This window comes from Camelus bactrianus, chromosome 2 (genome assembly GCF_048773025.1).
Source record: "Camelus bactrianus isolate YW-2024 breed Bactrian camel chromosome 2, ASM4877302v1, whole genome shotgun sequence".
Lineage (NCBI taxonomy): Eukaryota > Metazoa > Chordata > Mammalia > Artiodactyla > Camelidae > Camelus > Camelus bactrianus.
In genome coordinates this window covers 61,661,835-61,687,804 of record NC_133540.1, presented here as the reverse complement: position 1 = coordinate 61,687,804, position 25,970 = coordinate 61,661,835, and the positions used below count along the sequence as shown (strand labels likewise).

At 34.5% G+C, this 25,970-nt stretch overlaps 1 protein-coding gene across 6 annotated transcripts in view; it reads right to left on the bottom strand.

The window, feature by feature from the left end:
* TBCK (TBC1 domain containing kinase) overlaps positions 1 to 25,970 on the bottom strand; it is a 197,058-nt gene that overhangs the window by 36,430 nt on the left and 134,658 nt on the right. For all 6 annotated transcript variants that reach the window (XR_012499465.1, XR_012499462.1, XR_012499463.1 and 3 more), the window contains exons 24-25: positions 21,082 to 21,257; positions 11,744 to 11,903 (exon numbers count right to left, since the gene is read on the bottom strand). Coding sequence is in view for 1 of the 6 variants with exons in the window: in XM_010953629.3 (XP_010951931.1) it covers positions 11,744 to 11,903; positions 21,082 to 21,257 (336 nt within the window). In the remaining 5 variants the exon portion in view is untranslated. The remainder of the gene's footprint in view (positions 1 to 11,743; positions 11,904 to 21,081; positions 21,258 to 25,970) is intronic.

The following is a 25,970-nucleotide window of genomic DNA, read 5'->3' as shown; positions in this document are numbered from 1 at the left end:
AATAGAGAGAAGTACAAAGAGACAGCATATAAGGAACTACAAGTAGTTAATTATGACTAGAATCTAACAGGGTGAGGGAAGAATGGTGAGGGTAAGCTTCAAAAACAAAGCAGAGTTCAGATTATGAAGGGCTGTATAAATCATGATTAGGGTTTGAATTTTATTTTGAAGGCAATGAGAAGTCATAGAGGCATTTTGACAATGATCAGGTTGACATTTCAAAAATCTCTCTGGTTGCAGGGTAGAACTGGAGGGAGGAGGCTGCAGGCAGGGACACTGGGAAGTTGTAGTAGGTCAGGCACGAGTTACTGGTGATCTAAGTGAAGACAGCTGGAAAGTGGGGACAAGAGAATTTCAGACCTAGTTAACAGAATGATAAGACAAATAATGATTTTTCCGTAAAATCTGTTCCACCAATTAACGTGAAGGAACTCAATATTTCAATCAAACAGGCCAGGTGGTAGGGAGGAAAGTGTAGGAACTTTGCAGTTAGGCAACACAGAGCTGGAATCAGGGTTTTCCCACCGGTTAGCCGTGGACTATTGGGTAAATCACTTAGCCTTTTTGGCCTTAGTTTCTTCACCTGTGCGATGTGTAATAATAATATGCTTGAATAGTAAGTGCACGTAAAGGGTTATCGGGAGGACTGAATTAGGCATTACATGTGTAAGTGCTTGATTCATAGTAAATACTGTAAAGTTAGTTTTCTCCTTTCCTCCCTTCCTACTCTTTCTTTCCGCCCAGTTGATCCTCTAATAGGAGAGTCATTTATTTACAACACCCTGCAACTGCGTGGATTCAAACTTAAAAGGCAGAATTGTCCCCAGATGAAATATAAGGTAGGGCTTTACAGTGTTTATGGTGAACTGTTCATGTTGGAGCAGTAATTTATACTAGTGACTCTTACAATTTACTGGGTCACACATAATTTTTTTTACTAGTCATACATACATTTTGGCAATCAGAATAAAGCTTTGAATCTATTCTCTAAAAATAAAAAATAGCACATATGTACAACACTTTACATATAATTTTAATTATTTCAGAGACCTTCTAAAACTCATGATGGACTCTAGGTTAAAATTTTTCCCTTATACTAATTCATTTAATCTTAAACTTTGAGATAGTTGATAGTTATCTAATGTTTATACATATGGCAAATTGGGATCTTTCTACAGATTTACAGATTAGTGGTTAACAACAGCTTATACTTCCAAATAAGTTCTCCCAGGAATGACTATGTGGAAGTTTTCTGAAAAGTTGATGTCAAAAAAAAATAGGAGAAAACATTTTTAGACATAATGACATAAAAGTTTGTTTTTATGACATAAAAGTGTGATGGCTCACATTAGAGGTTAAGCCTCTTCTGATAAAATTGCATCATCTAACAGCATCATGTGTAAGGAGCTCTAATGGGTCTTGTGGTACTATTTCCTATGATCTGTGATATCTGGGACCAGAATTTCAGCAACAATCATTTATCAACTTCTGTTTACACTAGATGACCAAGAACAGTAAGCCCATACTGTATCCAAGCCATGGGTCACATTACATTACATACAGTATACTATGCTCTAAAAGAGATGTATACAATAAAAACTCAGATTCAAAACAGTTAGGGCTGTGATGGATCACAGCCAAGTCCCAAACTCTACAGGTCAAGAGGGAGGGTGACTATGATTAGTTTCATAGTCAGCCCTAAACATTCGTGTTGTAAGGAGCAGTTAATTAAATATTGGGCTGTGGAGGGCAGAGTAGGTATGTAGAACAACATGTATTGAGACAGGATAACTTTTATTCTGCGACAGGTCACGAATAGAGGTACCAGAGATCACAAAATTCAGATAATGACTTGGTAATTTTTCTTGGAAATTGGAAATGAGTTCCCTCTGTCTTTTAAAAAATTGCTTATATACATAATACATCCAGTATACATGCTAAAAAACCCCAAAGTCTGGATTAGGTGTTTTAAGGTTCCCCTTACTATAACTACATTGCTTTTTACTTCACAAAACTTTTGAAAAGCTATGAGACTAGGGACTCCACAGGACAAGCTTTAGTTCATGGGTTTTCTAAAATAAGTTATCCTCTATCAGTTAACAAGTGTAGAGTTATATAGAAGAGTTTTCACTGTTACTTGTAAGCTGCAAATGGTGTCTAGTGTGTTCAAGTTGCATTAATATCTAAAATGTTTCCTTATAATCTGATATAAACCCACAGACCAAAACATTTGCTGACAAGAAGGCAAGGAAAAAGTCAGGAAGAAAGCCAAGTTTAACCATACCCAGTGCTTACAGGTCTAACAAGACCAAGAAAGAATTCCTAGCATATTTGGAACTCATAAACGAGATTCACTTCCTCTTCTTTATCAAAATGCTTAAGGGACCATTATGCAGAGGCCTACTACGTTTTCTGACAGATACAAATCTCATACAAAGTAGTTAAAAGTATCTTCTTAATCTGACAAACTAGGTAGATATATCTAGAGCCAGAGAAATTTACTATAGGGATTACATATATGCTGAGTTGGTTAAAGTGTTTTCAGAATCATTTGGTCCGCTTTGAGCACATGCTTGGAGTAGGATAATCTCGGGTGACTGAGGCCAAAAGCTAAAGGAAGAGCTTGAGCAAAGAGAGGAAGGAGACAGAGCTGGAGAGAGAAAAAGGGACCAGCAAAAGATAAGGGATAGCAGTGATCGTCAGATTATCCCAGAACTTGGTTTTGCTTGGTTAAGGGGATCCAGGAAGTAAGAGAGTAGGACTAGAGGGTGTAAGCATTTTATTACTGCAGTACAAATTAATTTCCAACTTAACATCCAAAAGCCAAATAACCTTGGCCTCCAGGGGAGTATAAATGAATGTAATTGGACTATTAACTTATTTTTTAAAATAGCTGCAGTGGTATGTTTGCTTGATATAAATCTGATTATTTTCATTTGAAAACAGATGCCATATTTTAAATTTAATCTTTTCCAAGGTGGAAAGCAAGGGTGAAAAGCATCAGCTACTCACACCGTTTAGTCATAGAATCTCCACAAAAATCATCTCCTGTCTAGGTCTGAATCAAATGTCATTCAGAAACATTAATGTTCTACTCTTTGTCTTTTTGGCTTTGTTTTGTTTTGTTTTAAAGGAAAGAATAATAGCACACGACTTATCACTGCAACTGCCTCTTATGTTCTCAGATGAATATTTCTTCTGATGACAGAAGGAGAGCACTGATTTCACGCCAAGAATATAACATTTTAAGAGTAAGATGAGCTGTTCCTAATATTTTCCAAAGGGCCGTTGACAAGTCAAAGTGAAATGCAAAGATTCCTTCAATTTTTTTCTTAGATAACCTTTTGATGTGATACATTTGCAGGGATAGAATCTTTGTGGTCTCATAACCACTAAAATTAATCTAGATATAGGGCAATTATTTTTAAAGTCATATGCATTTCAGTGACTAACACAGCAATACGATATTTACAGTTTTCCTTAAAGACTCACTAAAATTAAACACCAGTTGGACTTTCATTTTGTTGCAGTCGACGTTGTTGGCCATTTTCCTGTCTGAGACCCATCACTAGCTCAAGAGTTGGATCCTACTACATTATTTTCCCACAGGGTAGGAAAAAATTACCCAATAACATATTAAAGCATGCTGTTGTGCTAAGTCATCATTCTTGCTAAACATGATAATTTACTTCTAGAAAAGACATGGATTTATAATAGTGTTATCAAGTTGAGATACATGAGACTTTGACTTTAGGTTGGGAGTAGGGCAATGTAAGTAATGGATGCTGGAAGTATCAAAACAAATCATACATTTACCCCTAGAGAATATCTGATTAATGTTAAAAACAAAATTTCCTTTAAATCTGAGTAACCTGCTCAAGGCTGTAACAATGCTCTTTCCTGTGGGTTCATTTAATCCACGATACGGATGGTAGACTACCTCTGCCTCCTCTTGTTGATCTGAATAGTTATTGCCTTAATTCTCAGATTTATACACTTGTTCTCTGAGATTAGTTCAGCATGTTTCATTTTGTAAGAGATATCTTTTATGGGGCTTTCTGTACATATCATGCTGGCATGTTTTCCTTGTATGCCCAGGGAATGTAATTCTAGTTTATCAATCAGAGATGCAGTTTCTCATGTGAGTTTCAAAAAGATGATAATCTCTGCAAAAAGACAAGAGTGAGACTTTGCCATGTTTTCCATTTAAAATGTGACATAAAGCCTGAATTGATTTTACCCTTGTTTTGACACAGAGGTCTTCCTACTCCTGTAAACCCTACCAACAGATGCAGTCTGTATTTGTTTGGCTTGTTAAATTAAACTCAACCATACAGCAGCAAGGATTAGAACAAAATATGATCTACCCTTGGAGCAGTAGCACACATTTCAGAAACTAAGGACTCCAGTCAGTCACTTGAGACTATCTGAATTTCCTTGATGCTGACATAACTTTGTTCACAAAATATCTGGATACGCTTGATCATATAATGGCTCACTGCTTTAACCTGCAGGGTAAGGTGAATTAAAGATTAACTGACAAGTGAGATTTAGGAGGACTTAATTCTGGTATGAAGAAGCCTCTACATGGGATTCTACTTAAACTAAGATCTTTGTAGTCCTCCTTTCCTGCCCTGTTCTAGGGGAAAGCAGTGTTTTATCCAGATAAGGAATAGAAGATTCTGAAAATTTCTGATGTGTTTAATGTGGAAGCTAGGCCAAATACAAAAGCTTTATGAAGTAATAATTGTAAAGAAGCCATCTTATAGCAAGAAATTGCTAATCAACTGAATTACAGAAAATAGCTAATTAACATGTAATTAAAATAGTATCATATATCTTCTGATTATAGTTACTTAGGTACATGAATAAATGGTATTTCTCAGATCTGTTCTGTCTTCTTTGTGATTTTTAGATAATATATTCAATACATCTAGTCATTGTAATTTCTTCATATTTCTATTATAAAAGACACTATAATTTGTATGTCAAATGGGTGATTTTAATACTATCGTAGTCTAGACAAGTGGTTCATTTGCTCTCTCTTGCAGTTGTTCAATGATACTTTGCTACTTGTTTAATTCAATAGCCTTTTTCTTTTATTGAGCTATACTCTATTTCATTTAGTATTTTCATTTGTTGAATTTTCAGTCTAGCTCTATTATCAGGTCTTAACAGAAGATGTAAAACTAGAAAAATTACAATCAGTGCCTACTGCTTTGCAAATAGAAAATTCCCAAGTCCAAAATGGGTTTGACATAAAAATCACAAACATTTGCAAAGATAATTTGTAACTGTACTGACTAGAATTGTCACCTGTGCTTTTTTTTCATAGCATTCAACTACGGCTTTCTTAATCTTTTCAAAACAGGATTCTGCTAGCTGCAGTGCACTAATTTCAGCTTAGAAGAGAAGCTGCTACTTGCTTAGAAATCACTGTTTTGTTTTTGTTTTTAACACCCACAGAGGAAAAAGATGAGATCAGAACAGGTCTTATGAAAGATTCTCCACTACTATTTGACCAAAAATTGTAGGGCTCAGATAAACTGGGGACAGTGGGGTAAACTGCAGACATCAAACCGTAGAACTTAAAAAAATTCTTACAAAATATATTTAACATACAATTTTCCATTTTAACCATTTTTAGGTGTACAATTTAGTGGCAGTAAGTATATTGACAATGCTGTACAACCAACACCACTGGTTATTTCCAAATTTTTAAATCATCTCAAACAGAAACTCTGTACCGATTAAGCAAAAACTCCCACCGCTCCCCCCCACCCCTTCCTTAGCCCCCAGTAGCACTAATTTACTCTGTCTCTATGAATTTGCCTATTTTAGATATTTTATATAAGTGGAATCATGGAATATTTGTCATTTGTGTTTGGCTTATTTAAACTGTTTTCAAGGTTTATCCATGTTGTAGCTTGTATCCAGATGTCATCCCTTTTTATGGCTGGATAATAGTACACATATGTATATACCACACTTTGCTTATTTATTAGTCTGTTGAGGGACACTTGGGTTGTTTCCACCTTTTGGCTGTTGTAGATAATGCTGCTATGAACACTGGCATGTTAAGTATCTGTTTGAGCCCATGTTTTCAATTCTTTTGGATATTCACCTAGGAGTGGAATTGCTGGTCATATGGTAATTCTATGTCTACATTTTGAAGGAGCTACCAAACTATTAAACTGTTTTCTACAGAAGCTGCATCATTTTACATTCCCCTCAAGCCATGCACCAAGGTTCCAATTTCTCCACATCCTTGCCAACACTTGGGTGTGGAGTGGTATCTCATTGTCGTTTTGATTTGCATTTCCCTAATGACTAATGATGTCAAGTATATTTTCATGTGATTATTGTCCACTTGTGTATCTTCTTCAGAGAAATGTCTAAAATGTTTAAAAGTTTGCCCATTTTAAAATTTGATTGTCTTTTTGTTGTTGAGTTGTAGGAGTTGTTAGTGACTAGAAATACAACTGATGTTTGTGTGTTGACTTCATATTCTGATAGTAATCCTCATTAGATATGTAATTTACAAATATTGTCTACCATTTTGTGGGTGGGAAGGATTGCTGGCCACCCCAAAAGCTGGAAAAGGCAAAGAAAGATACCACCCAGAGTCTCAGAGGGAGCATGGCTGACACCTTGATTCCAGACGTCTAGCCTCCAGAACTATGTTGTTTTAAGCCACCCAGTTTGTGTTACTTTTTAATGGCAGCCCCAGAAAGTTAATGCATGTTCAATTTTGATACCTCTTATTTCTTTTTCTTGCCTAATTTCTCTGGCTAGAATTAAAACCAATCTTTCTCAAACCTTTCCAACAAACTGAAGAAGAGAGAACACTTCCTAACTCATGCTATGAGACTAGCACTATTCTTTTACCAAAGTCAGACAAACACACTGCAAGAAAGAAAATTACAGACAAATATCCCTGATAAATACTGATGTAAAAATCCTCAACAAAATACTAGCAAACTGAATTCAGGAGCCTACTGAAAGGATTATACATCAGGACTAAGTGGAATTTATGCTAGGAATGCAAGGGTAGTTAAACATATGAAAATCAATCAAAATAATATACTACATTCTACAGATCTGTATAGCAGACAAAAAGATGATAGAACAGTATAAGTAAATAAATATCTAAAGTTCTCTTAAGCCTCATGTTATGAAAATTACTAAAGGTACATCTGTGGACAAAGAATATCACCTGCCATTTCAGTAAACAAAGGATGTTGCAGCCATATAACCATAAGCCACTGCAGCAGCCCCCTGAGGGGCAGTGCACGCTGAGGGGAATTCAGGATGGAGAAAAACAGGATACTGGCCCTAGATAGTTAAGATGCATATCAAAGGAATAATTTCAATAAGCCCAGCCTCTTGCATCATCCCATACATAGAAAAACAATAAAATCATTGAGATGTCTGTTCTTGTGATTAGCAGTAATCTTCTGATGTTCAAGTAGATGTTTTTATTTTCTCAGCAAAAGCTTCTATATATCCTGGTTCCTCCCTTACCCCTTTGGAAGAGTCTCTCAGAGGTATCCAAGAGGCTATATCCTGGCTTATGTCCTCAGTAAGTCCACTGAAAAAAACATAATTCTCAACTTTTAGATTATGCATTTTTTTTTCAATCGACACATCGCTATGCCAATATTTAAAACTGTTTCTCAAAAATTACTTTCTAAGGTTGGATTGAAGCATTAATAGCTGAGTATACAATTTGTTGTATATACATACAGTCATTGTTGTCTAAAGGAATAAATAGTCATGGAAAGTTTGAAGAAGGAATTGCTCATGATAGAATCTGGTTTCTGCTAAGCAAGACATCGGGTAATTTACTCAGATTGCGATGGCTATTTATTACCATTGTTATCATATATTATTATTACTTCATCTGAATAGTCTTACTTCTAGATTTCCTTCATATGTTGAACTTTTAAATGTATTTGCACTGTGATAGACTGGCATTTCACACAGCATCTTGCATATAATTGGCAAATGCTTTATAATTGATTATTTAATGAAAGAAATGAGTTATCTATTTATTTATATATATGTTTTGGCTTCTATGGTAAAATTAGAATAAACATATATCTGGAGATTAATATGAGTGGGATATTTGGGAACATTTGACATATTTAAGAAGATTAAATCATATACGGGCCACTTACTAGATACCATCTTTCAAATAGTGAATGCTTTGTGAAAACAGAGCCTTAATAAGCTTATTAGCACTTAGAGCATAAAAATTTATTTTGCTGGTTTCATATAATGGGAGGAACTACTGTGATCTATGAAAAATCAGAATAAGCCTATTAAAGGGTATGGCCTAGAGTCAAAAAGACTCATGTTTCAATCCTGGCTCTGATACAGGCAAATTAGATAAACTCTAAATTTTTCTCATATATAAAATATGTAAATAATGCCTCCTTCATAGAATTGTTATGAAGAATAAAAACAGATAACATATATAAGGTAATTATCATTACAGAGCCTACCACACAAAGACCAGTCAGTAACTGGGATTATCATTGTAAAGATTTCTTCCTAATGCTGTATGTTACTTTGAACCCAGAAATATCTAATTTTTAATAGTATTTCTGGGTTGAATGTATTGATATACACTGCAATTGAAAATGGATATTTTTCTTTGGAAAGATATGGCAATACAGATTAATATAGCAGCAGCAGTATTGTGCTAGTAGTAAACCAACAATATTTATAATAATAAACTTAACATCAAAATTATTCAGATATCATGGCTTTAGTTCTAAAATGTTCTAATTTACTTAAAATTGCACATTAGTCATTTACTATATTGACCTTCCCTGAAATAAGTATATTTAGATGATTTCTTGTGAGACACTAGATACAATTACACAAAAGAAGGGTGAGTGATTTATGACTTATAACTAATATCCACTGAGATACTTCTTTAGTTTGGTCTATTAAGCTTCATCATCAAGGATGACCTTCATTTCGTGTCAAAAGCTAATGCTTTGGAAATCCTAGCCATAGCAATCAGACAAGAAAAAGAAATAAAAGAGATCCAAATTGGAAGGGAAGAGGTAAAACTGTCACTGTATGCAGATGACATGATACTATATATATAGAAAACCCTAAAGGCTCCACACAGAAACTACTAGAGCTGATACAAGAATTCAGCAAGGTAGCAGCATACAAGATTAGCATACAGAAATCAGCTGCATTTCTTTATGCTAACAACAAAATATCAGAAAAGGAAAGATACAATCTTTCTAAAATTGCATTCAAAACGCTAAAATATTTAGGAATAAACTTGACCAAGGAGGTGAAAGACTTATATGCTGAGAAGTACAAAACACTGATTAAGAAAATTTAAGGCCACTTTAAGAAATAGAGAGATATCCCATGCTTTTGGGTTGGAAGAATTAGTATTGTTAAAATGGCCATACTACCCAAAGCAATCTACAGATTTAATGTGATCCCTATCAAATTACCCAGGACATTTTTCACAGAACTAGAACAAACAATCCTAAAATTTATAAGGAACCATAAAACACCCAGAATCGCCAAAGCATTTACTGAAGAAAGAGAAGGAAGCTCGAGGAATAACCCTCCCAGACTTCAGACAATACTACAGAGCCACAGTAATAAAAACAGTGTGGTATTGTCATAAAAACAGACATATGGATCAAGGGAATGGAACAGAGAGCCCAGAAATAAATCCACAGACTTACAGTCAATTAATCTTCAACAAAGGAGGCAAGAATATACAATGGAGAAAAGACGGTCTCTTCAGCAAATGGCACTGGGAAAACTGGATAGTAGCATGTAAATCAATGAAATTAGAACACTCCCTCACACCAGACACAAAAATAAACTTAAAGTGGCTTACAGACTTAAATATAAGACAAGACACTCTAAACCTCCTAGAAGAAAACATAGGTAAAACATTTTCTGATATAAATCTTAGCAATGTTTTCCTAGGGCAGTCTACCGAGGCAATAGAAATAAAAGCAAAAATAAACAAATGGGACCTAATTAAGCTTATAAACTTTTGCACAGCAAAGGAAACCATGAGCAAAACAAAATGACAACTTACGGAATGGGAGAAAATATTTGCAAATGATGCAACTGACAAGGGCTTAATTTCCAGAATATACAAACAGCTCATTCAAGTTAATAACAAAAAAGAAATCCAATCCAAAAATGGACAGAAAACCTAAACAAGCAATTCTCCAATGAAGGCATACAAATGGCCAATAGGCACATGAAAAAACACTCAATATTACTAATTATCAGAGAAATGCCAATCAAAACTACAATGAGGTATCACCTCACACCAGTCAGAATGGCCATCATTAAAAAATCCACAATACAGTTAATCTATTTTTAGTCCTTTGAGGAATCTCCATACTGTTTTCCATAATGGCTGCACTGAACTACACTCCCACCAGCAGTGTAGGAAGGTTCTCTTTTCTCCACACCCTCTCCAGCATTTATCATTTGTGGATTTTTTAATGATGGCCATTCTGACCTGTGTGAGGTGATGCCATATTGTAGTTTTGATTGGCATTTCTCTGTTAAAAAAATATAAAGCCAATGCTACCACCATTAGCCCTGTACTTCTTAGACAAGGATAATTGGTTGCTTAAAACAGTCTATGACCAAAAGTCTTAAAGTTTTCATTTGACTACATTTCCAGTGATCTCCTTTCTGGATTACTCGGGTTATACAGACAAAAAAGAATGCACATATTACAGGGGGATAGTTCATCTCCACTGCTTATTTCCTTGAGGAGGAAATTTTTCTAAGCATATTCCTATCCTTTCTTTTTGTCCCTCTCTTCACTCTGACCTGGGAAGTGTAGTAATTTATTTAACTGGTAAATTTGGGAAGGCTCAGTTCTGCCCTTCTTCCTCTTGGGAATAAGCCACTTGCAAAGAGCAAACTATTTCTGTTGCTTTTCCAGGATCAGATTCTTCCCTCCTTTTAGAAAAAGGGCCTGTTTTGGTTCAACACTTCCTGATATCTAGACATATATCTATCCACCTATATAAGCTATACTTGCATGCAATAACTTGGACATATTCAAAGTGCACATTTTGATAAGTTTGACTGGGGGATTTGTAAGCAAATCCACTTGGCTCTCATACTCCATACTCTCTAACTTGCATATATGAAAAATAAAGGTGATATTTTTGACTTCCAAAAGCTCCTCTTTGTTTCATTTTTCAAAATTTTTTTAGAACAGTCAGAAGAATGAAGCCATTTTATTGTTTCATATCCTTCTCATATCTGAAAGTTGATATCCTTCCTGAATTCTCTGTCATCAAAAAGCTTTGAGCCTATGGTAAACAAAACTCCCGAATCCAACAAATTCCATCATGACCAAATTTCAGAGACTCCAATCAAGCCCCAGTGCTTTTCTCCAATGGAAGGAACTGAAGCTACTTCTTTGCAATTTCAGAAAGCAGTTAAAAAAAAAAAATCCAAAACCAAACCAAAACATCTCAGGCTATCATTTGGAGTTTTCCAAGCTTAGTATTGATCCCTATGCTGCACGCTGAGGGAACAAAAAGCTTGAATTGGGAAAGGCTGGACAATCTCTCTTATGTAACAATAGAGACAGATCTTCAAAGCTCACTTGATTTGTGAGCGACTCCTGAAGAAATATACTTTTAGACAATCTGTTGTAGTAGGCAGGCAAACAACTCATCATGTTGCACATGATATTTCTGAGTATACTTACCTCTGCTGTGTGCTTTGCCACATGTCCCACGATGACAATGACCTTCCCTTTGAAGCTCTGGAGCATGGCAGTATAAGGGCCTTGGGTAAACTCTCCTTCTGCAGTGAACGCAGTGCTGAATGGAATGTTGATGCTGCCTGAAATGTGACCCCGAATAAAACTGAGAACAAAAGTTAAAGGAAAACATTTATTTGTGTGCAGACTTGAATGCATGAAAGAAACTCACAGAGGTAATTGATTCTCAGAAGATAGTACCGATAAAATCGAACACAAATGGAGACGAGACTTGAAAATTCTATGAGCAGACAAAACCAGTTTAGTCACACAAGCAGAGCTTAATTTAGCTTATTTTGCTAGACAAGTGGGGCCAACTTGACCTGGGCCACTTCTTGTTTATGCCTCTGAAAATCATAAGTGAAACTTAAATTGTTCCCCCAAATTGATAGAGATAATCATTAACTAATTCCCCTTCATTTAAGAAAATTCTAATATTGTAACCAATCACTGAAACTAGTCAAGCTGCTTTATAACAATATACCTCTGAGCCTCATCTCAGGTTTTGGTTTGAGTGCTCCTGGTCTGCAAACTGTCTTTTTGTGGCTGCACAATAAACATTTACTAATTACTGCTTCAGTTATTCATCAGTTTTACTTCTTTTTCCCTGAACTTTCAATAGTTCTAAACATCTTCCATGCTAATGTGAGTATTTTATCTAAAGAAAGTAAGGCACCTCTGTGAGAAAAAAAATTAAACGTGAAAGTAGAATGAAAAAAGAGAAAGGACGAATACTAGCCAAAGATGTAAAGAAGACTTTCCTGATTAAATGAAGGACTGTGAAAGTGATCAGGATACAGCAAATCAATGGCAATCGCATGGGTTGCACACTATTTATGGCTTTCAGTTCATTACTACTATTATGATTATTTTAAAGCTCTGAAACTAATATAGCCAAGTGGGTGTTCTCAGATCTAACCTGATACTGCAAAAAGTTATCTATTTTGGGCAAGCAATTGTTAAATGGGACTCAATTTAGAATTGTTAGAGGTCATTAGCACTGGTCGGAAACATTTCTGATGGCTATTTGGCTATTTCTCAAATAAACTTAGCTATTTCCACTCTTTCCAATTTATGTTCTGTAAAGGGGGTGATGTTTTATTATATTTGCACTTTAGAAGGGTTTTGCTGATTTCACTGCTACTTGGAGTTTTGGAATTAAAAGCATGTATCAGCTTAAAATATTTAGAAATATCAAAAGATCTGAAGAAATACATACCTCTAAAAGTAATTAAAAAGTACAATTTTAAAAAGTGCAATTAAAAAGATGATTCTTCCTGAGTCTGTAGAGAAAGATATTCTTAAATATTATTATTAATCAAATAACCCTTCAAGTAAGCATAAAATAACAACTGTGAAAACTGCTCTGAAAGAGATGTATGTAATGCTTGGATAGGATATATCAATTTGGGGAGGGCAGGGAAGGTTTTCACTGAGGAAATAAGTAGTAGCCAAGTTAAAATTTGAATAATAAAAATTAATTAGGCAATGGGATGAAATGGAAGTGGTGTAGGGTGGTGGAAGGGATAAACATTTTAGGCAGAAATGTTAGGCTTATATTGGGAAGGCATGTGGCCATTAAGGATAAAAGAAGAAAGCCAGTACCAGTGAAATAGAGACAGTAAAGAGAGCATGAGGTGAGACGAACCTGGAAAGGGATGCAGAACCCAGATTACACAGGGCCTTGTAGACCATGTTGATAATACTGGTCTCTATCCTAGAGCAGTGACAATCAGAAAGTACTTTAAGCAGAGAAGTAACAGATCACATTTGCACTTTGACAACAATGTGGAGAAAAGCTAGAACGGGAGTGATTGAGAAGATTAGTTTGTAAGAGGTCTAGGCAATATCTCCTCTCCTCCTTAATAATCACTGATGATGGCGACGAAAAGATGTTTCAGTGTTCAAAGGAAGAGTTCCCCCCAAGCTTCCACTTCATATATGTTCTTTAAAAAATGGAAAATCCATAGAATTTTAAAAGGTTATGCCACAACCAATTAATATTCTCCCCCAAAACTCATCAGTTATTGCTATAGAAGGGGGAAATCATACTTAGTTATTGACATGACAGTTTCTCAATTGCCCCAGTCTGTAGGTTCCTCTTTGGAATACTACTTTTCTCTTTCTGTTTCTGTCTGGTTTTTTTCTTATTAATGGAGAGAGGAGAATTTTAAGATTCCTACTCTCAGGAATGATGGTGGAGGTTGAACACATACATTTCTAGTCAGCTTTTGTTTCATCATTTTTTCTTTAAATAAAAGCATTTGGCATTAATAATGAGGGAAAGACATATAAAAAGTTCCAAAAAATGAAAAGAGAGGTAAAATAAATATTATTATCCCAGTGTACATTGTTTAGTTAGAATCTTCTTAAGTGAACAGAGAATTAATGATCATGGGCAGATCACCCTTGGATTTCATTAGCACTAGTTTTTCAAACCTTTACAATTATTCGATATTCAAAACTGCAGTTTTTCTGAACAGTAATGACTTTGCCCTCAGCATATAATTACTCTGAAAATAGCACTTTTCAATAAGGACATGACTTAAAATAAAAAATGTTTGATACCACAAATTACGAATTTAACAACTATTTGCAGCAAATGTATCTACATCCGCCAGTCAGAATCAGTTGCCAGAGAGAGCAACTGATTCTGTGTTTATCAAACAGCCTGTATCAAATGTGAATATTTTTTCTTTACAGTGCTCTTACAGTAGGAAAACCAATACAATTTTATCATAGTCAAATGCTGTAGCAGACATGTTTTCAAACAAACTTTCTCGTTTAAAAGGACCTCGGCTACTCCCCCTGATGAAAGGATGAGCCTAGGCTGTCATGTTTGTACCAGGTGATCCTGCCATAATCAGGGTAGCAGGAAGAGGGACGGTGAAGGTGGATACCTGACATAGACTGAGCCAATTAGATTCCTGGAAAACCCATAAAAGCACTCATCCAAGAACGTTCTTATCATAAAACTTCTAGTGCAAATAAGACTGGGTAAGCACCAATGCTGGTAGACAAGGTGGTCAAACCTCTAAATAGCTATCCTTGACTGAGTTACTGGCAAATAGCAGAAGAGAATGAGACTGGTTTAGTTACATATTAATATATTTACAATGAACATTCTCTTTTTAATTAAGTTTGACAATGAAGACAATTTGGGTTATTTAAGGATCCTCTTTCCTTGGCAATTATCTACATTTCATTGCCTACATTAGAAATTCTTAGGTGACACAAACATATGATGAAGTAGAACTTCTTGAGGCAATTTCTAAACATTTGAGATGCTGTCAGATTATATTATAAAGGTCAGTAGTTGAATACTTTTTTCACCTTCTGAGCCCTTCATAATCATAATAAAATATGAGGTATTTGAAAAATGAGCAAAGAACAGATTCCTGTATATTTTGTGTTAATTGGACAGAAAGACGATTTCTGACATATATAATGTATAGTGTTTCTGGTTCTCAGAGTCGACTCTGATTAGCCTTGGGCAAAATGTGGCAAGGAGAGCAAAATGATAGAGAATACACTGAATATGCACTTTCTACATGCTCTAAGGACTTAAGTTTTATTTCATTGTACTGTAGTGGAACACAAGTATGCATAAGCCTTCAATGTTAAGGAAGTATCAGAGATAAACATGCAACAATATATATTTTAGGATTATGACTGTTACTTCACTGCTTTTCTCATATTCTAGACAAAAATTTGGATTCTCTGCATTTGCCTTTTGCATTTAGAAAAGTCACTGCTTGTCAGCATAAACACAGGTATGGGGTAAACAACACCCAAACTTAAAGAAGTTCTATGGTGAGTGTACAGTACAGTCACTAAGCTATTCACAAACTGTGAACGTAAAAAGCTTCAGCTTCAAAGTACACAGTTTAGAGATTATTAAGGCAATAGAAGCCCAAGTATTTATGTGGTAACTAGCCCCAATCATATACACATATTTAACTTTTCAGTATTTACAAGACATTTTTGCTATTAGGATTTTTGAAGATATATTTGAAGGAATTAAAGGATCCAACACATGATTAAAGAAATCAGCAGTATTTACAATGAAATCTCTTCTATGGAATAATAATAATAGTAGCTACAAAAGCATCCACTTATTACAGCAGTCACCTGGTCAGGTGTTTGAATAGCGCTGTTTACTACCCTGATTGCACTCTATGATATATTCTAGTAAATGTGATTTTTCTTTGGCAACTAGTGACCTTACTCTGTCTTGCAATAAGCTATTCCCCTAAACCAAGACATACCACTTATCTCAACATTCCATTTGGCAGATATCGTCAAAAAGTATTTAAATGTGTTTTTATAACAAAAATGAACTTTCACACTAAACAAAAACTGGTAGCCCAATGTACAAATAGTTCAGGAAGAACCTTAAAGTTTTTGTGTCAAAAGAGTTGGATTATTTGAACAGTATTAACAGGTAAGGATGATGTGCATTATCTTGTAGGTTTCTAAGATAAGAAGACTTTCCTGTATTCACAAGTCACTCTATATAACAATACTACAAGGAGATGCATCATACTTTAATCAAGCAGATAGAAAAAAATCAGTTATAAGAATAATATAGGTACACCACGTAGGTAAATTACATAGGTAAACATTCATATTCCAGAAAGATTCTTCACTTTACAAAAAGATTTAAAAATTCCTTTAAAATATTTGATGGCTCAAAATTCAACACAGAAATAATCTCATGCCTTCTAAATCCTAAAAGAGCACAGGATTTCTGTTGAGTACTGTTCTGAAAGCAAAAAAACACATTTTTCACCTATGTGAAGATGTAGGAAATGTATTAGCCAAAATTTCCTGATTTAAATGACCCATAAAAGCAAAATAGAGGCTAAAAATGATATAGGGAGAAAATAGACAATTTGAAAAATATTATAAACAACACTTCAAAAATAACTTACTTTCTTTAAGGAAGAAGAAGGTGTTACAGAGTTTCCTTTTTTTCCCCCTCTACTGTATAGGACTACAATTTGTTTGCATAGGAGAAATAAAATTATTTTAAAAATATATTAGCATTAAATATTTATTCATTTATTAAACAGAAAGGAAAAGTCACATGAGTCCCAGGGTTTAATTGCAAATATTCACCTTGATCAAAATTTAAGAGTTAGTCTACAAAAATGATTTCTTCAAAAATATTATGAGGATTTCAAGTAGGTTTAACTTGTTAAGTTTTAAAATATCAACATCCTAGTGATAGTTTTAGGAAAATTTTATAAAAATATTTTGAATGGATTAAATCTTATAAATTAAGTCATCACTGTAGGAAAGAACCTTTCTAAAATGCTTCCTCTCTCAAAGCATTCCAACTTTGCTTTCCAAAATTTAAATAGTTCATTTTTCCTTGAATCTGCGGCTGTGTCTGTATAAAGGCAATTATTAGATTTATTTAGTTAGTAATATACAGAGGGGCTGAAAGTAATTGAGTTTGTATGTAAGATTTGAAGGAATGTGCAGTGTCTGAACACATAGTTTGGAATCAACACATGTCTCATGCAGTCATTAATTTATACTAACTCATCTGTCTCAGTCTTCTCTCTGCTTGCTTAACAGCTCTATGAAAAGACCATCAGCCACCAGCATAAAGCTTGGAGCATAAAGCTTAGGAACATGAGGTCGGCTCTACCAACTGCCAGTTATATGGCCTTGGGCAAGATACTTAGCCTTTTTAAGCCTCAGTTTTTTCACCAGTAAAATACAGATATTGATAGAGATGATTTCTATATCTTAGGGCTAGCACCATGCTTGGCACACTGTCAGAGCTTAATGATAGCTATTATTAGAAATCAATTCACTTAAATCTATTCATTCTAAGTGCCTCTTGTTTTAAAATAACAGGTAAGGCATAATATTGCCAACAGGTACGTGTGCATCTTTAACAGGACAGTGAAAAATCTTAAACCAACATCTAATAGTGGACTTTTAGGAATTAGTGAATATAGGTATTCAAGTAATTAAGGGCATATTAGTAACTCTACAGTCACACTATAGATCTCTGACTGTCCCATACCTTTTTCTTGGCTTCACTGACTTTACCTCCTCTGACTTTATCTCTTACTGTACTGGTCTCCTTGTTGGTCCAAAATGGCCAAGCATGTTCACATATCAGGGTCTTTGCCCTCACTCTTACTCCTGCCTAGAATATTTCTCCCCATGTCACTTAAAGCCTGCCTCTTTACATCATTCAGCTCTGCTGAAATACCACCTTTTCTCAGAGGCTTTTCTTGCATACTTTGTCAAACTCTACCACTCTATTTCTTTCCTTGCTTTATTTTTAGGTATAGCACTTCCTGCTGTTTAAGATCATATGGTAGATATATTTATCTCTCTCAAAATCTAATACACTAATTACTGACTAGCACATACAATAGACAGCCAGTAAATATTTGTTGAATAAGTGGATGTGAGATGAATGCCTCTAAGTCTAAATTCTGAATGTGCTGACTTCTTTTGAGTATAGTCTTGCTTCTGGATTTAAAGGAAGAAAGGCCTCAGAAATCACTGGATCACTTACAGAGTGCAAAAGGACTTATATATTACTGTCTCCTTATAACTTTGAAGGGTATAGGTGGGAGAGTGTGGGACATTGTGTCTGCCATCTGCTTTTTTCCTAAATAAATATTTTCTGGATACTATCTAGATGCCAAACCTGGTGCTGGGACTACAAAAATTTAAAGGATATGAGTCCTATCTCTACCTTGCTTCTCTTACCCCGAGATTGCTTCCTTTTGGTGTGGTTTTTGTTTGTATCACTCATTTGGTATTTAATGCATATTGTTTTTATTGTTTATTTTCCACATAAAATATTTTAATGATTTATATTCTTCATACTGAAGCACCTAGTGAGTAAGAACTATATTTTATACCATCTTCTAAAAAATTTATCCACAGCACTAAAGAGAGTAATATTTATTGGTTGGTATTAATACTAATGACATCTAAAAAACCAAGCATCACATTCTAACATATTAATTTTAAGCACTCAATTTATGAATCTCCTCATTACTATGCATATGCTTTTATTTTGCCTTTAATTCTTTGAAAATAGTATTTAAGATTAATAGAGTTAGAAAGAAATGTCCCTTATTTCCTCAAAATGTAATCAAATGGGTATCCATAATAAGAGATTACAAACGGTCCATGAATTTTCCAGTCTTGGAAGGCCACAGGTAGGTAGTTTAGACACCTTGATCAAAGGAGATTTTAGAACCCACAGTCTCCATTCTTCACTGTGTTCTTGATACTAGAAAAGACCTAATGATAACCAATGACTCTTGTAAGTCATTTAGTTTGTGATTTCTCTCAATGTACTATGATTGACATACAGGTGCCAATACTTGTTATTTAGATGTGGGAGAGAGGAAGATATGTGGTAACATAAGAGGATGCTGGACGGAAAAAGGAATGTTGTGAGGTTAAACGGTACAAATTTAAGAAATCTTGGTTTTAAAGCAGACTTTCAAAAGGAAATTTAGAAAATTTCACAAGTTGGGTCCTCTGGGAAGGTCATAAAAGGTGGGTGACTTTATTTTCCGTTCTTCATGCCCTTGGATCCACCCCCACTATAAGGCGACACAGAAATACTGATTCTCTTCATTTAGCTTATAATTAGTAAAACAACCAAGTCAGGTCTCTGCCTAGTTCCAACTTTGAACCAAGTATTGCAGGATGACATAGAGGCACTCCTACATTGGGCTACTCATCCATACTCACTAAAGAACAATGGTCAAGTGAGTTGCTTTGCTTTCTGCTGTTGTTTTTATTTATCCTGCAGAAAATAAAAGCAAAAAAAAAAAAAGTCTGACTATAAGTTTTGGAAAACTTAGATTGAATGTCACTTCCATACTGTGTGTATTTTTAAATTTCAAATAGTTAATTAAATAATTTGAAAGGAATTATCAGCAGAGTGGTATGTACATAAATTGTTTTAATTAATTTAGTAATAGTCCATCACATTAAAATAGAGTAACATAATGTTATGCTTTTTGGATGGTTTTCTGAGAGACTACAAATAAAGGCTCAACCAAAAGCAACATAAAAAGCTGAAAAATTAAAAGTATTTTAAACCCTTAAAGGAATAGATAAGAACTTCTGTATCAGGGGTCCCTGACCAATCAACTGGAATTGAATGCTTCTTTTGCGGGTCCACTCACCTACTCTGCTAAGGAATTTCTGGTATCCCTGAAGCCCTAACACCAGGACCATGAACATTTATACTCTCTTCAAACTCAGGGGTCTCACAGTTTAGGGAAATTAGAAACTTTTCACAAAAAGATGGGGATGTATCATTTAAAATAGTAGGCTCCCAAACTGTTTTCAGTAATCTCAGATTCTAGGGATTACTTGAGGAGCTCTGTAAATGTATGGTTTTAATTTCATTTTAAAATTTCATTTCAAAAATTATGATTGAAAATATGCACATGAAAATTTACATGCCAATTTTAGCATATAAGAAACCACCAGTCTGCTTCCCTCATCCACTTATAACCCTCATTTATAGTTAGTAAATGCTATAAATATTAACTTATGAAAAAATTAATTGTGAAAAAATTCATTTATATTTTATATGTTGAGTTTCTAGAAAGATTTTATTTTAAAAGGGAGTTACCTTGTTCAAAAAAATTTGAAAACCATTTATTTAGATTCTAGAGTATAGAGAATCAAGGTCTGCTTTACAAGAATCTAACAGATGATGAAAATATAGGGGGAAAGGCTGAACTATCGCTATTTTGTAACTTTTCATACTTTAACGCCAGGAAAAAACACCAGAAGTTGTGGTACACTTAATAGTAAAATGTCAGTGAAAAATACTTTAACATGCTCTCTATAAGCCAATATTTTGATAATTATAATAAATAAAAGTTCAGTGTTGAGATCTGGCAAACTTTCCTTTAGGCTATGAGGTAGACCAGGTAAATACTTACTTTTCATCTTTGCCAAAATTTAACCTATAGCAGGAAGGATTCAAGCTTCCCCAAGAACAGAAATATACATCAGAGAAACACAAAAACCAAGAAAATAGCCCACTATTCTGGTGGTGTTTGGAAAACATTTTAAGGTCTCTGGTATGTAATATTATCTTATGAAACATTATGCAAGTCTATTCTAGCATCCAGTTTGAGAGTTACTTAGCTATCTGAATTCAGAGGAATCCCAGATATGTTCAGTTTTTACCACACGCCCTTTAAGAGGAAAGGAAGCAATATGAATAAAGCAGTACCACCCTTTAAAACCACATGTGTAAAGGATACTCTTCACTATTCCGGATGTCAACTACCAGGAGCTTTGGTTTACTGGACTTTGTCTTCTTGGTGGGTGTTTTGAAGTGGCCTGTCACTGTAAGCTCACACAAGTCAATCAGGTCCTCTGCTGAAATCCGGGGTGATACTTCTGACTTTAGGTCATTTAATGGAATGGATTCTCTTGACTAAAAAAAAATGCACAAACAACACAAATATTGAGAATATTAGATACAGACAAACTACAGCCAGTATACAATAACTTCAGGTTTTTGACATGAATCACTATAGCATATGGGAGAACAGGAGACTATTTTAGCAGTCTACTTTGTAGCTGTATTCCCCATTACTGAGGTTTGCTGTTTTATTAGTCACACATATAGGAAAGCATTATTATTTTGCTTCACTATAAGCTTCTGGCTCAAATGTGATAGAAAGAGATGAGGCAAATTTTTCCTTATGAGAGCGCTGTTAATCTTTAAAACCAGCTCCTTTAAGCACATTTCATCTTTCTTGAAGTATAATTACTATTGTTGTGAACTGCATTAATTATAGCTCTGGTAATACGAGAAATTATTTTGTAACTCAGTATACATGCAAATTAAAGGAGTTGGTTCCAATATATATTGGACTTTTATAACATGATTTATGTTATATGTGAATGGTTGAGTGGAAATTAGATTCTCAGAGATTAATGAAAGCAACATAATGCTTTTTTAGATATTAAAGCAAATTCACAATGTATTTTAATTGTAAAGGAGGTAAAAATCAGACTCAAGGCTATCAAACCAGTATGTGTTTGTTACATGGCATAAGACAGATTCACACTAAGGGCAATTTACAATTATCCTCCATGTTATTTAGTAGGGAGAAGGATTCCTTCCCTCCAACCCCCATAAAAGGCAACGCAATACAACTTAATTCAACATAAATTTGTGGAACGCTAGTAAATACTCTTGAAAACTTATTTAACATAATTTGAGAATTTAAGAATTTTCAGAATTTACTTGTTTGAAAATATGATATTCAAAAGAAACATTTAATTTATATGCTTAATAAGTTTTCAAAACGGAGTCTAATTATTATCTCATTTGCTCATTTTTTCTCTTTTCTCAATTCCATTGTAGGATTCCACATTTCCAATTTTCAATTTAGGCTTTCTAGGCAGGAGAGAATAAAGCCTATGAATCACTTATCAGACAGAATTGTTTTGGGGAAAAAAAAAAGTTTTCAATTGGAATTTGAGTATCAGGTCTCATCCCTTGGATTTCCCTGACTAGGTCATAAATTATTTAAGGCACTTGTTCTCTCACTTCATTAGCTTTTAAATAGAAATGGAAATTGCTAAGCTGTATGGGTTTGTTGCTCTTAATAAAAAATAGGCATTAGGAATTTAAATTTTTTAATATTAGGAATTAAAGCTACTTAAACATTCTGAAATTAAAAGTGCTCCAGAAAGATCAAAGAGCTTTAAAACCAGCAAATCATACACTCAATGCTTCGATCTCCTTTTCCATTAGACCGCAATCTCTACAGGTATTTTTCCCAGCCCTCAAATGAAGTTGTACATTTATGAAGACAAAGAACTTTTGATTACTCTAGTTCTGCTTTCAGTCATTTAGTGATGGCTGTGGCATTTCAAAAGGAGGTTTCTTCTGAATGAAAGGTGTGCCTGACTGATGAAGAAAAGAATTTGACCAATGTATTCTCTTTGAAGAACTGATTGATTTAAGAAAGATTTGACCTTAGCATTGGTTCCAATCAAATGTATCACGTGAGTCTTTCAAAGGAAAGAGCAATTGCCAAGTGAAATGGTAAGATCAGGAGAAAGGAATCACTGACAAATTCATAAGTTTCTCAACTTTTTTGAGTGTGTATCAGCAAAGAACTTTAATATGTTGCATGCACGTTCCTCTGCGAATTAACTCTAGGAGATTAGTAAGTTATACTTAGGACAAATTATACAACTTTGCTTTATGAAGAAAATAATTGTTATCAAAAATACAGAATCTAGTTTTTCTTTTATTAGACAGCTTTGTATGAAGTTTTACTATTCATTTACAATTTCCACTTAGGGGCATAAAAATAAAACTTCCTTTACACAATTTTTGTCTTATTTAGTATCATTTACACTGGCATTTTCTTGTGTAACTATGGTTTCAAATTCACGAAATTTTGTTTATGGACAATGGACAAGAATTTAGGATAAATATAGGACAACCCTGAATATGTCTATTAATGTATTGTTTCTGCCCAAGAACCTGTATATAATCCATATGAAACCTAAACATCCAAATATTAGAAACCAACTGGTGTGAGAATGACTTTTTAAAAAAATAATATTCTATTGCCAACCTAGAATCAGAATTTATTCACAGTGTTACTGATAAAAATCATCTTTCAGTAGAGTGAAGGCCTCTGAAAGGGCTATCTGGATGTATCAGTGATAATGCTAAGCAAGAAAAGCAAAAATCTAAACCTGGTAACAAGACAAGTATTTTGCTGTGTCCATTAAACTACTGGGAGAATGACTCTGTCATGGTAGACTGAAATGACAGACTTCATCTTTTTGTATATGGTGTTAGAGAATGTACTAAATTCATTCTTGTACATATAGCTGTCCAGTTTTCCCAGCACCACTTACTGAAGAGACTGTCTTTTCTCTATTGTATATTCTTGCCTCCTTTGTCTCCATCATTAGTGTGTGGGTTTATTTCTGACCTTTCCATCCTGTTCCATTGATCTATGTGTCTGTTTTTGTGCCAGTACTATTCTGTTTCGATTACTGTAGCTTTGTAGTATATAGTTCGAAGTCAGGGAGTGTAATTCCTCCAGTTCTGTTCTTCTTACTCAGGATTGTTTTGGCTATTCAGGATCTTCTGTGTTTCCATACAAATTTAAAAATTATTCATTCTAGTTTTGTGAAAAATGCCAATGGCATTTTGATAGGGATTGTGTTAAATCTGTAGACTGCCTTGGGTAGTATGGTCATTTTTACAATATTAATTCTTCCAATCCAAGAACATGGCATATCTTTTCATCTGTTTCCATCTTCAACTTCTTTCAGCAGTGTCTTATAGTTTTCTGAGTACAGGTCTTTTACCTCCTTAGGTTTATTCCTAGGTATTTTATTTTTTTGATACAGTGGTAAATGAAACTGTTTCCTTAATATCTCTTCCTGATAGTTCATTGTTAATGTATAGAAATGCAATGGATTTCTGTATATTGATTTTGTATCCTGCTTTACCAAATTCAAGATGGGCTCTAGTATTTTTCTGGTAACATCTTTAGGATTTTCTATGTATAGTTACAATGTCATCTGCAAACAGTGACCAATTTACTTCTTCCTTCCTAATTTGGATTCCTTTTATTTCTTTTTCTTCTCTGCTGTGACTAGGACTTCCAATACCATGTTGAATAAAAGTGGTGAGAGTAAGATCCTTGTCTTGTTCCTGGTATTAGAGAAACTGCTTCTTGTTTTTCACTATTGAGTATGATGTTTGCTGCGGGTTTGTTACACATGGTCTCTATTATGTTGAAGTATTTTCCCTCAATGCCTGCTTTCTGGACAGGTTTTTTTCTTTTTGTCATAAATAGATGCTGAATTCTGTCAAATGTTTTTCTGCAACTATTGAGATAATCATATGGTTTTTATTCTTCAATTTGTTAATGTGGTGTATCACATTTACTGATTACAAATATTGAAAAATCCTTGCATCCCTGGGATAAATCCCATTGATCAAGGTGTATAATCCTTTTAATGTACTGTTGGATTTGGTATGCTAACACTTGTGAAATGGTAGATTTTTAATGAGGGTATGCTTGTATACCCTTATGCTGCATATGCAACCAACAACAATAAGGGTATAAATGTATACACTTATGTTTCATATGCAAAAGGTCCTAAATAAATATAAAGGCATATTAACTTTGAGAATACAGAGACAGTATCTAGAATTCTCATATTTTCTGTAATGGATTCTTGCACTAACAGTGCAGTTACTCAGGACAAAAATCTGAAAATCAGCACAGACTCTTCATTCTTCCTTATTCCTCATTCCCATCTAACACATCCCCAAGTTTCACCAAAATAATTCCTGAATCTGTTCCCTGGTTCACTGCCCTATCTCAGCGCTTCCATTGTCCCTTACATGGACTGTAAAAGCTGTTTCCTCTTTTCCTATTTCCTTTTTTCACTGCTTCCCTCTTCATCTAAATTCATCTCTTTTAATCTATATTCCAAATGCCATTTGAGTCAAAAATAAAAATCTGATCATGTAAATTTTATAATTAAAACACCTCAATGGCTTCTAGACATTGATAGAGTGAAATCCAAATTCCTTGGTATAGTGTACAAAGCCCTTTATTAATTGATCCCTGTCTATAGCAGGCAGGAGACCATAGGCTTTGGAGTCAGATTGTCAGGACTCAAATCTTGGCCAGCCACTCATCAGTATGTGGCTTTTGGTATAATATATATCCTTTCTGGCCAATTTCTTCAGCTATCAAGTGGATAACAGTCGCTATCTGAACCCTCCTGGGCAATGGTAAGAATTAAACGTTAATTTATATAAACTACTTAGAATAGTGTCTGACACACTGTTAAGAGTTCAATAAATGTTTGTTGTCTTTCACCTTTTTTCTCACCCCTCACCACCTTGTACCTTATGTGTCAGCAGTAGCAGACTGTTTGCCTTTTCATACCACTGTGCCTTTGTCCATGTTGTTTCCTCTGCTTAGAATGCCACAATTTGTCCATCTAATTAATCTCTGCTTACCTTACAAGTATTAGCTCAAACATTACCTTCTCTGTGAAGAAAGTGTCTTTTTAATTCCTCACAGAATTATTTAGTTTCTCCTCTGTGTCCCCATAGGTGTCTGGTACACATCTTTATTGTAAT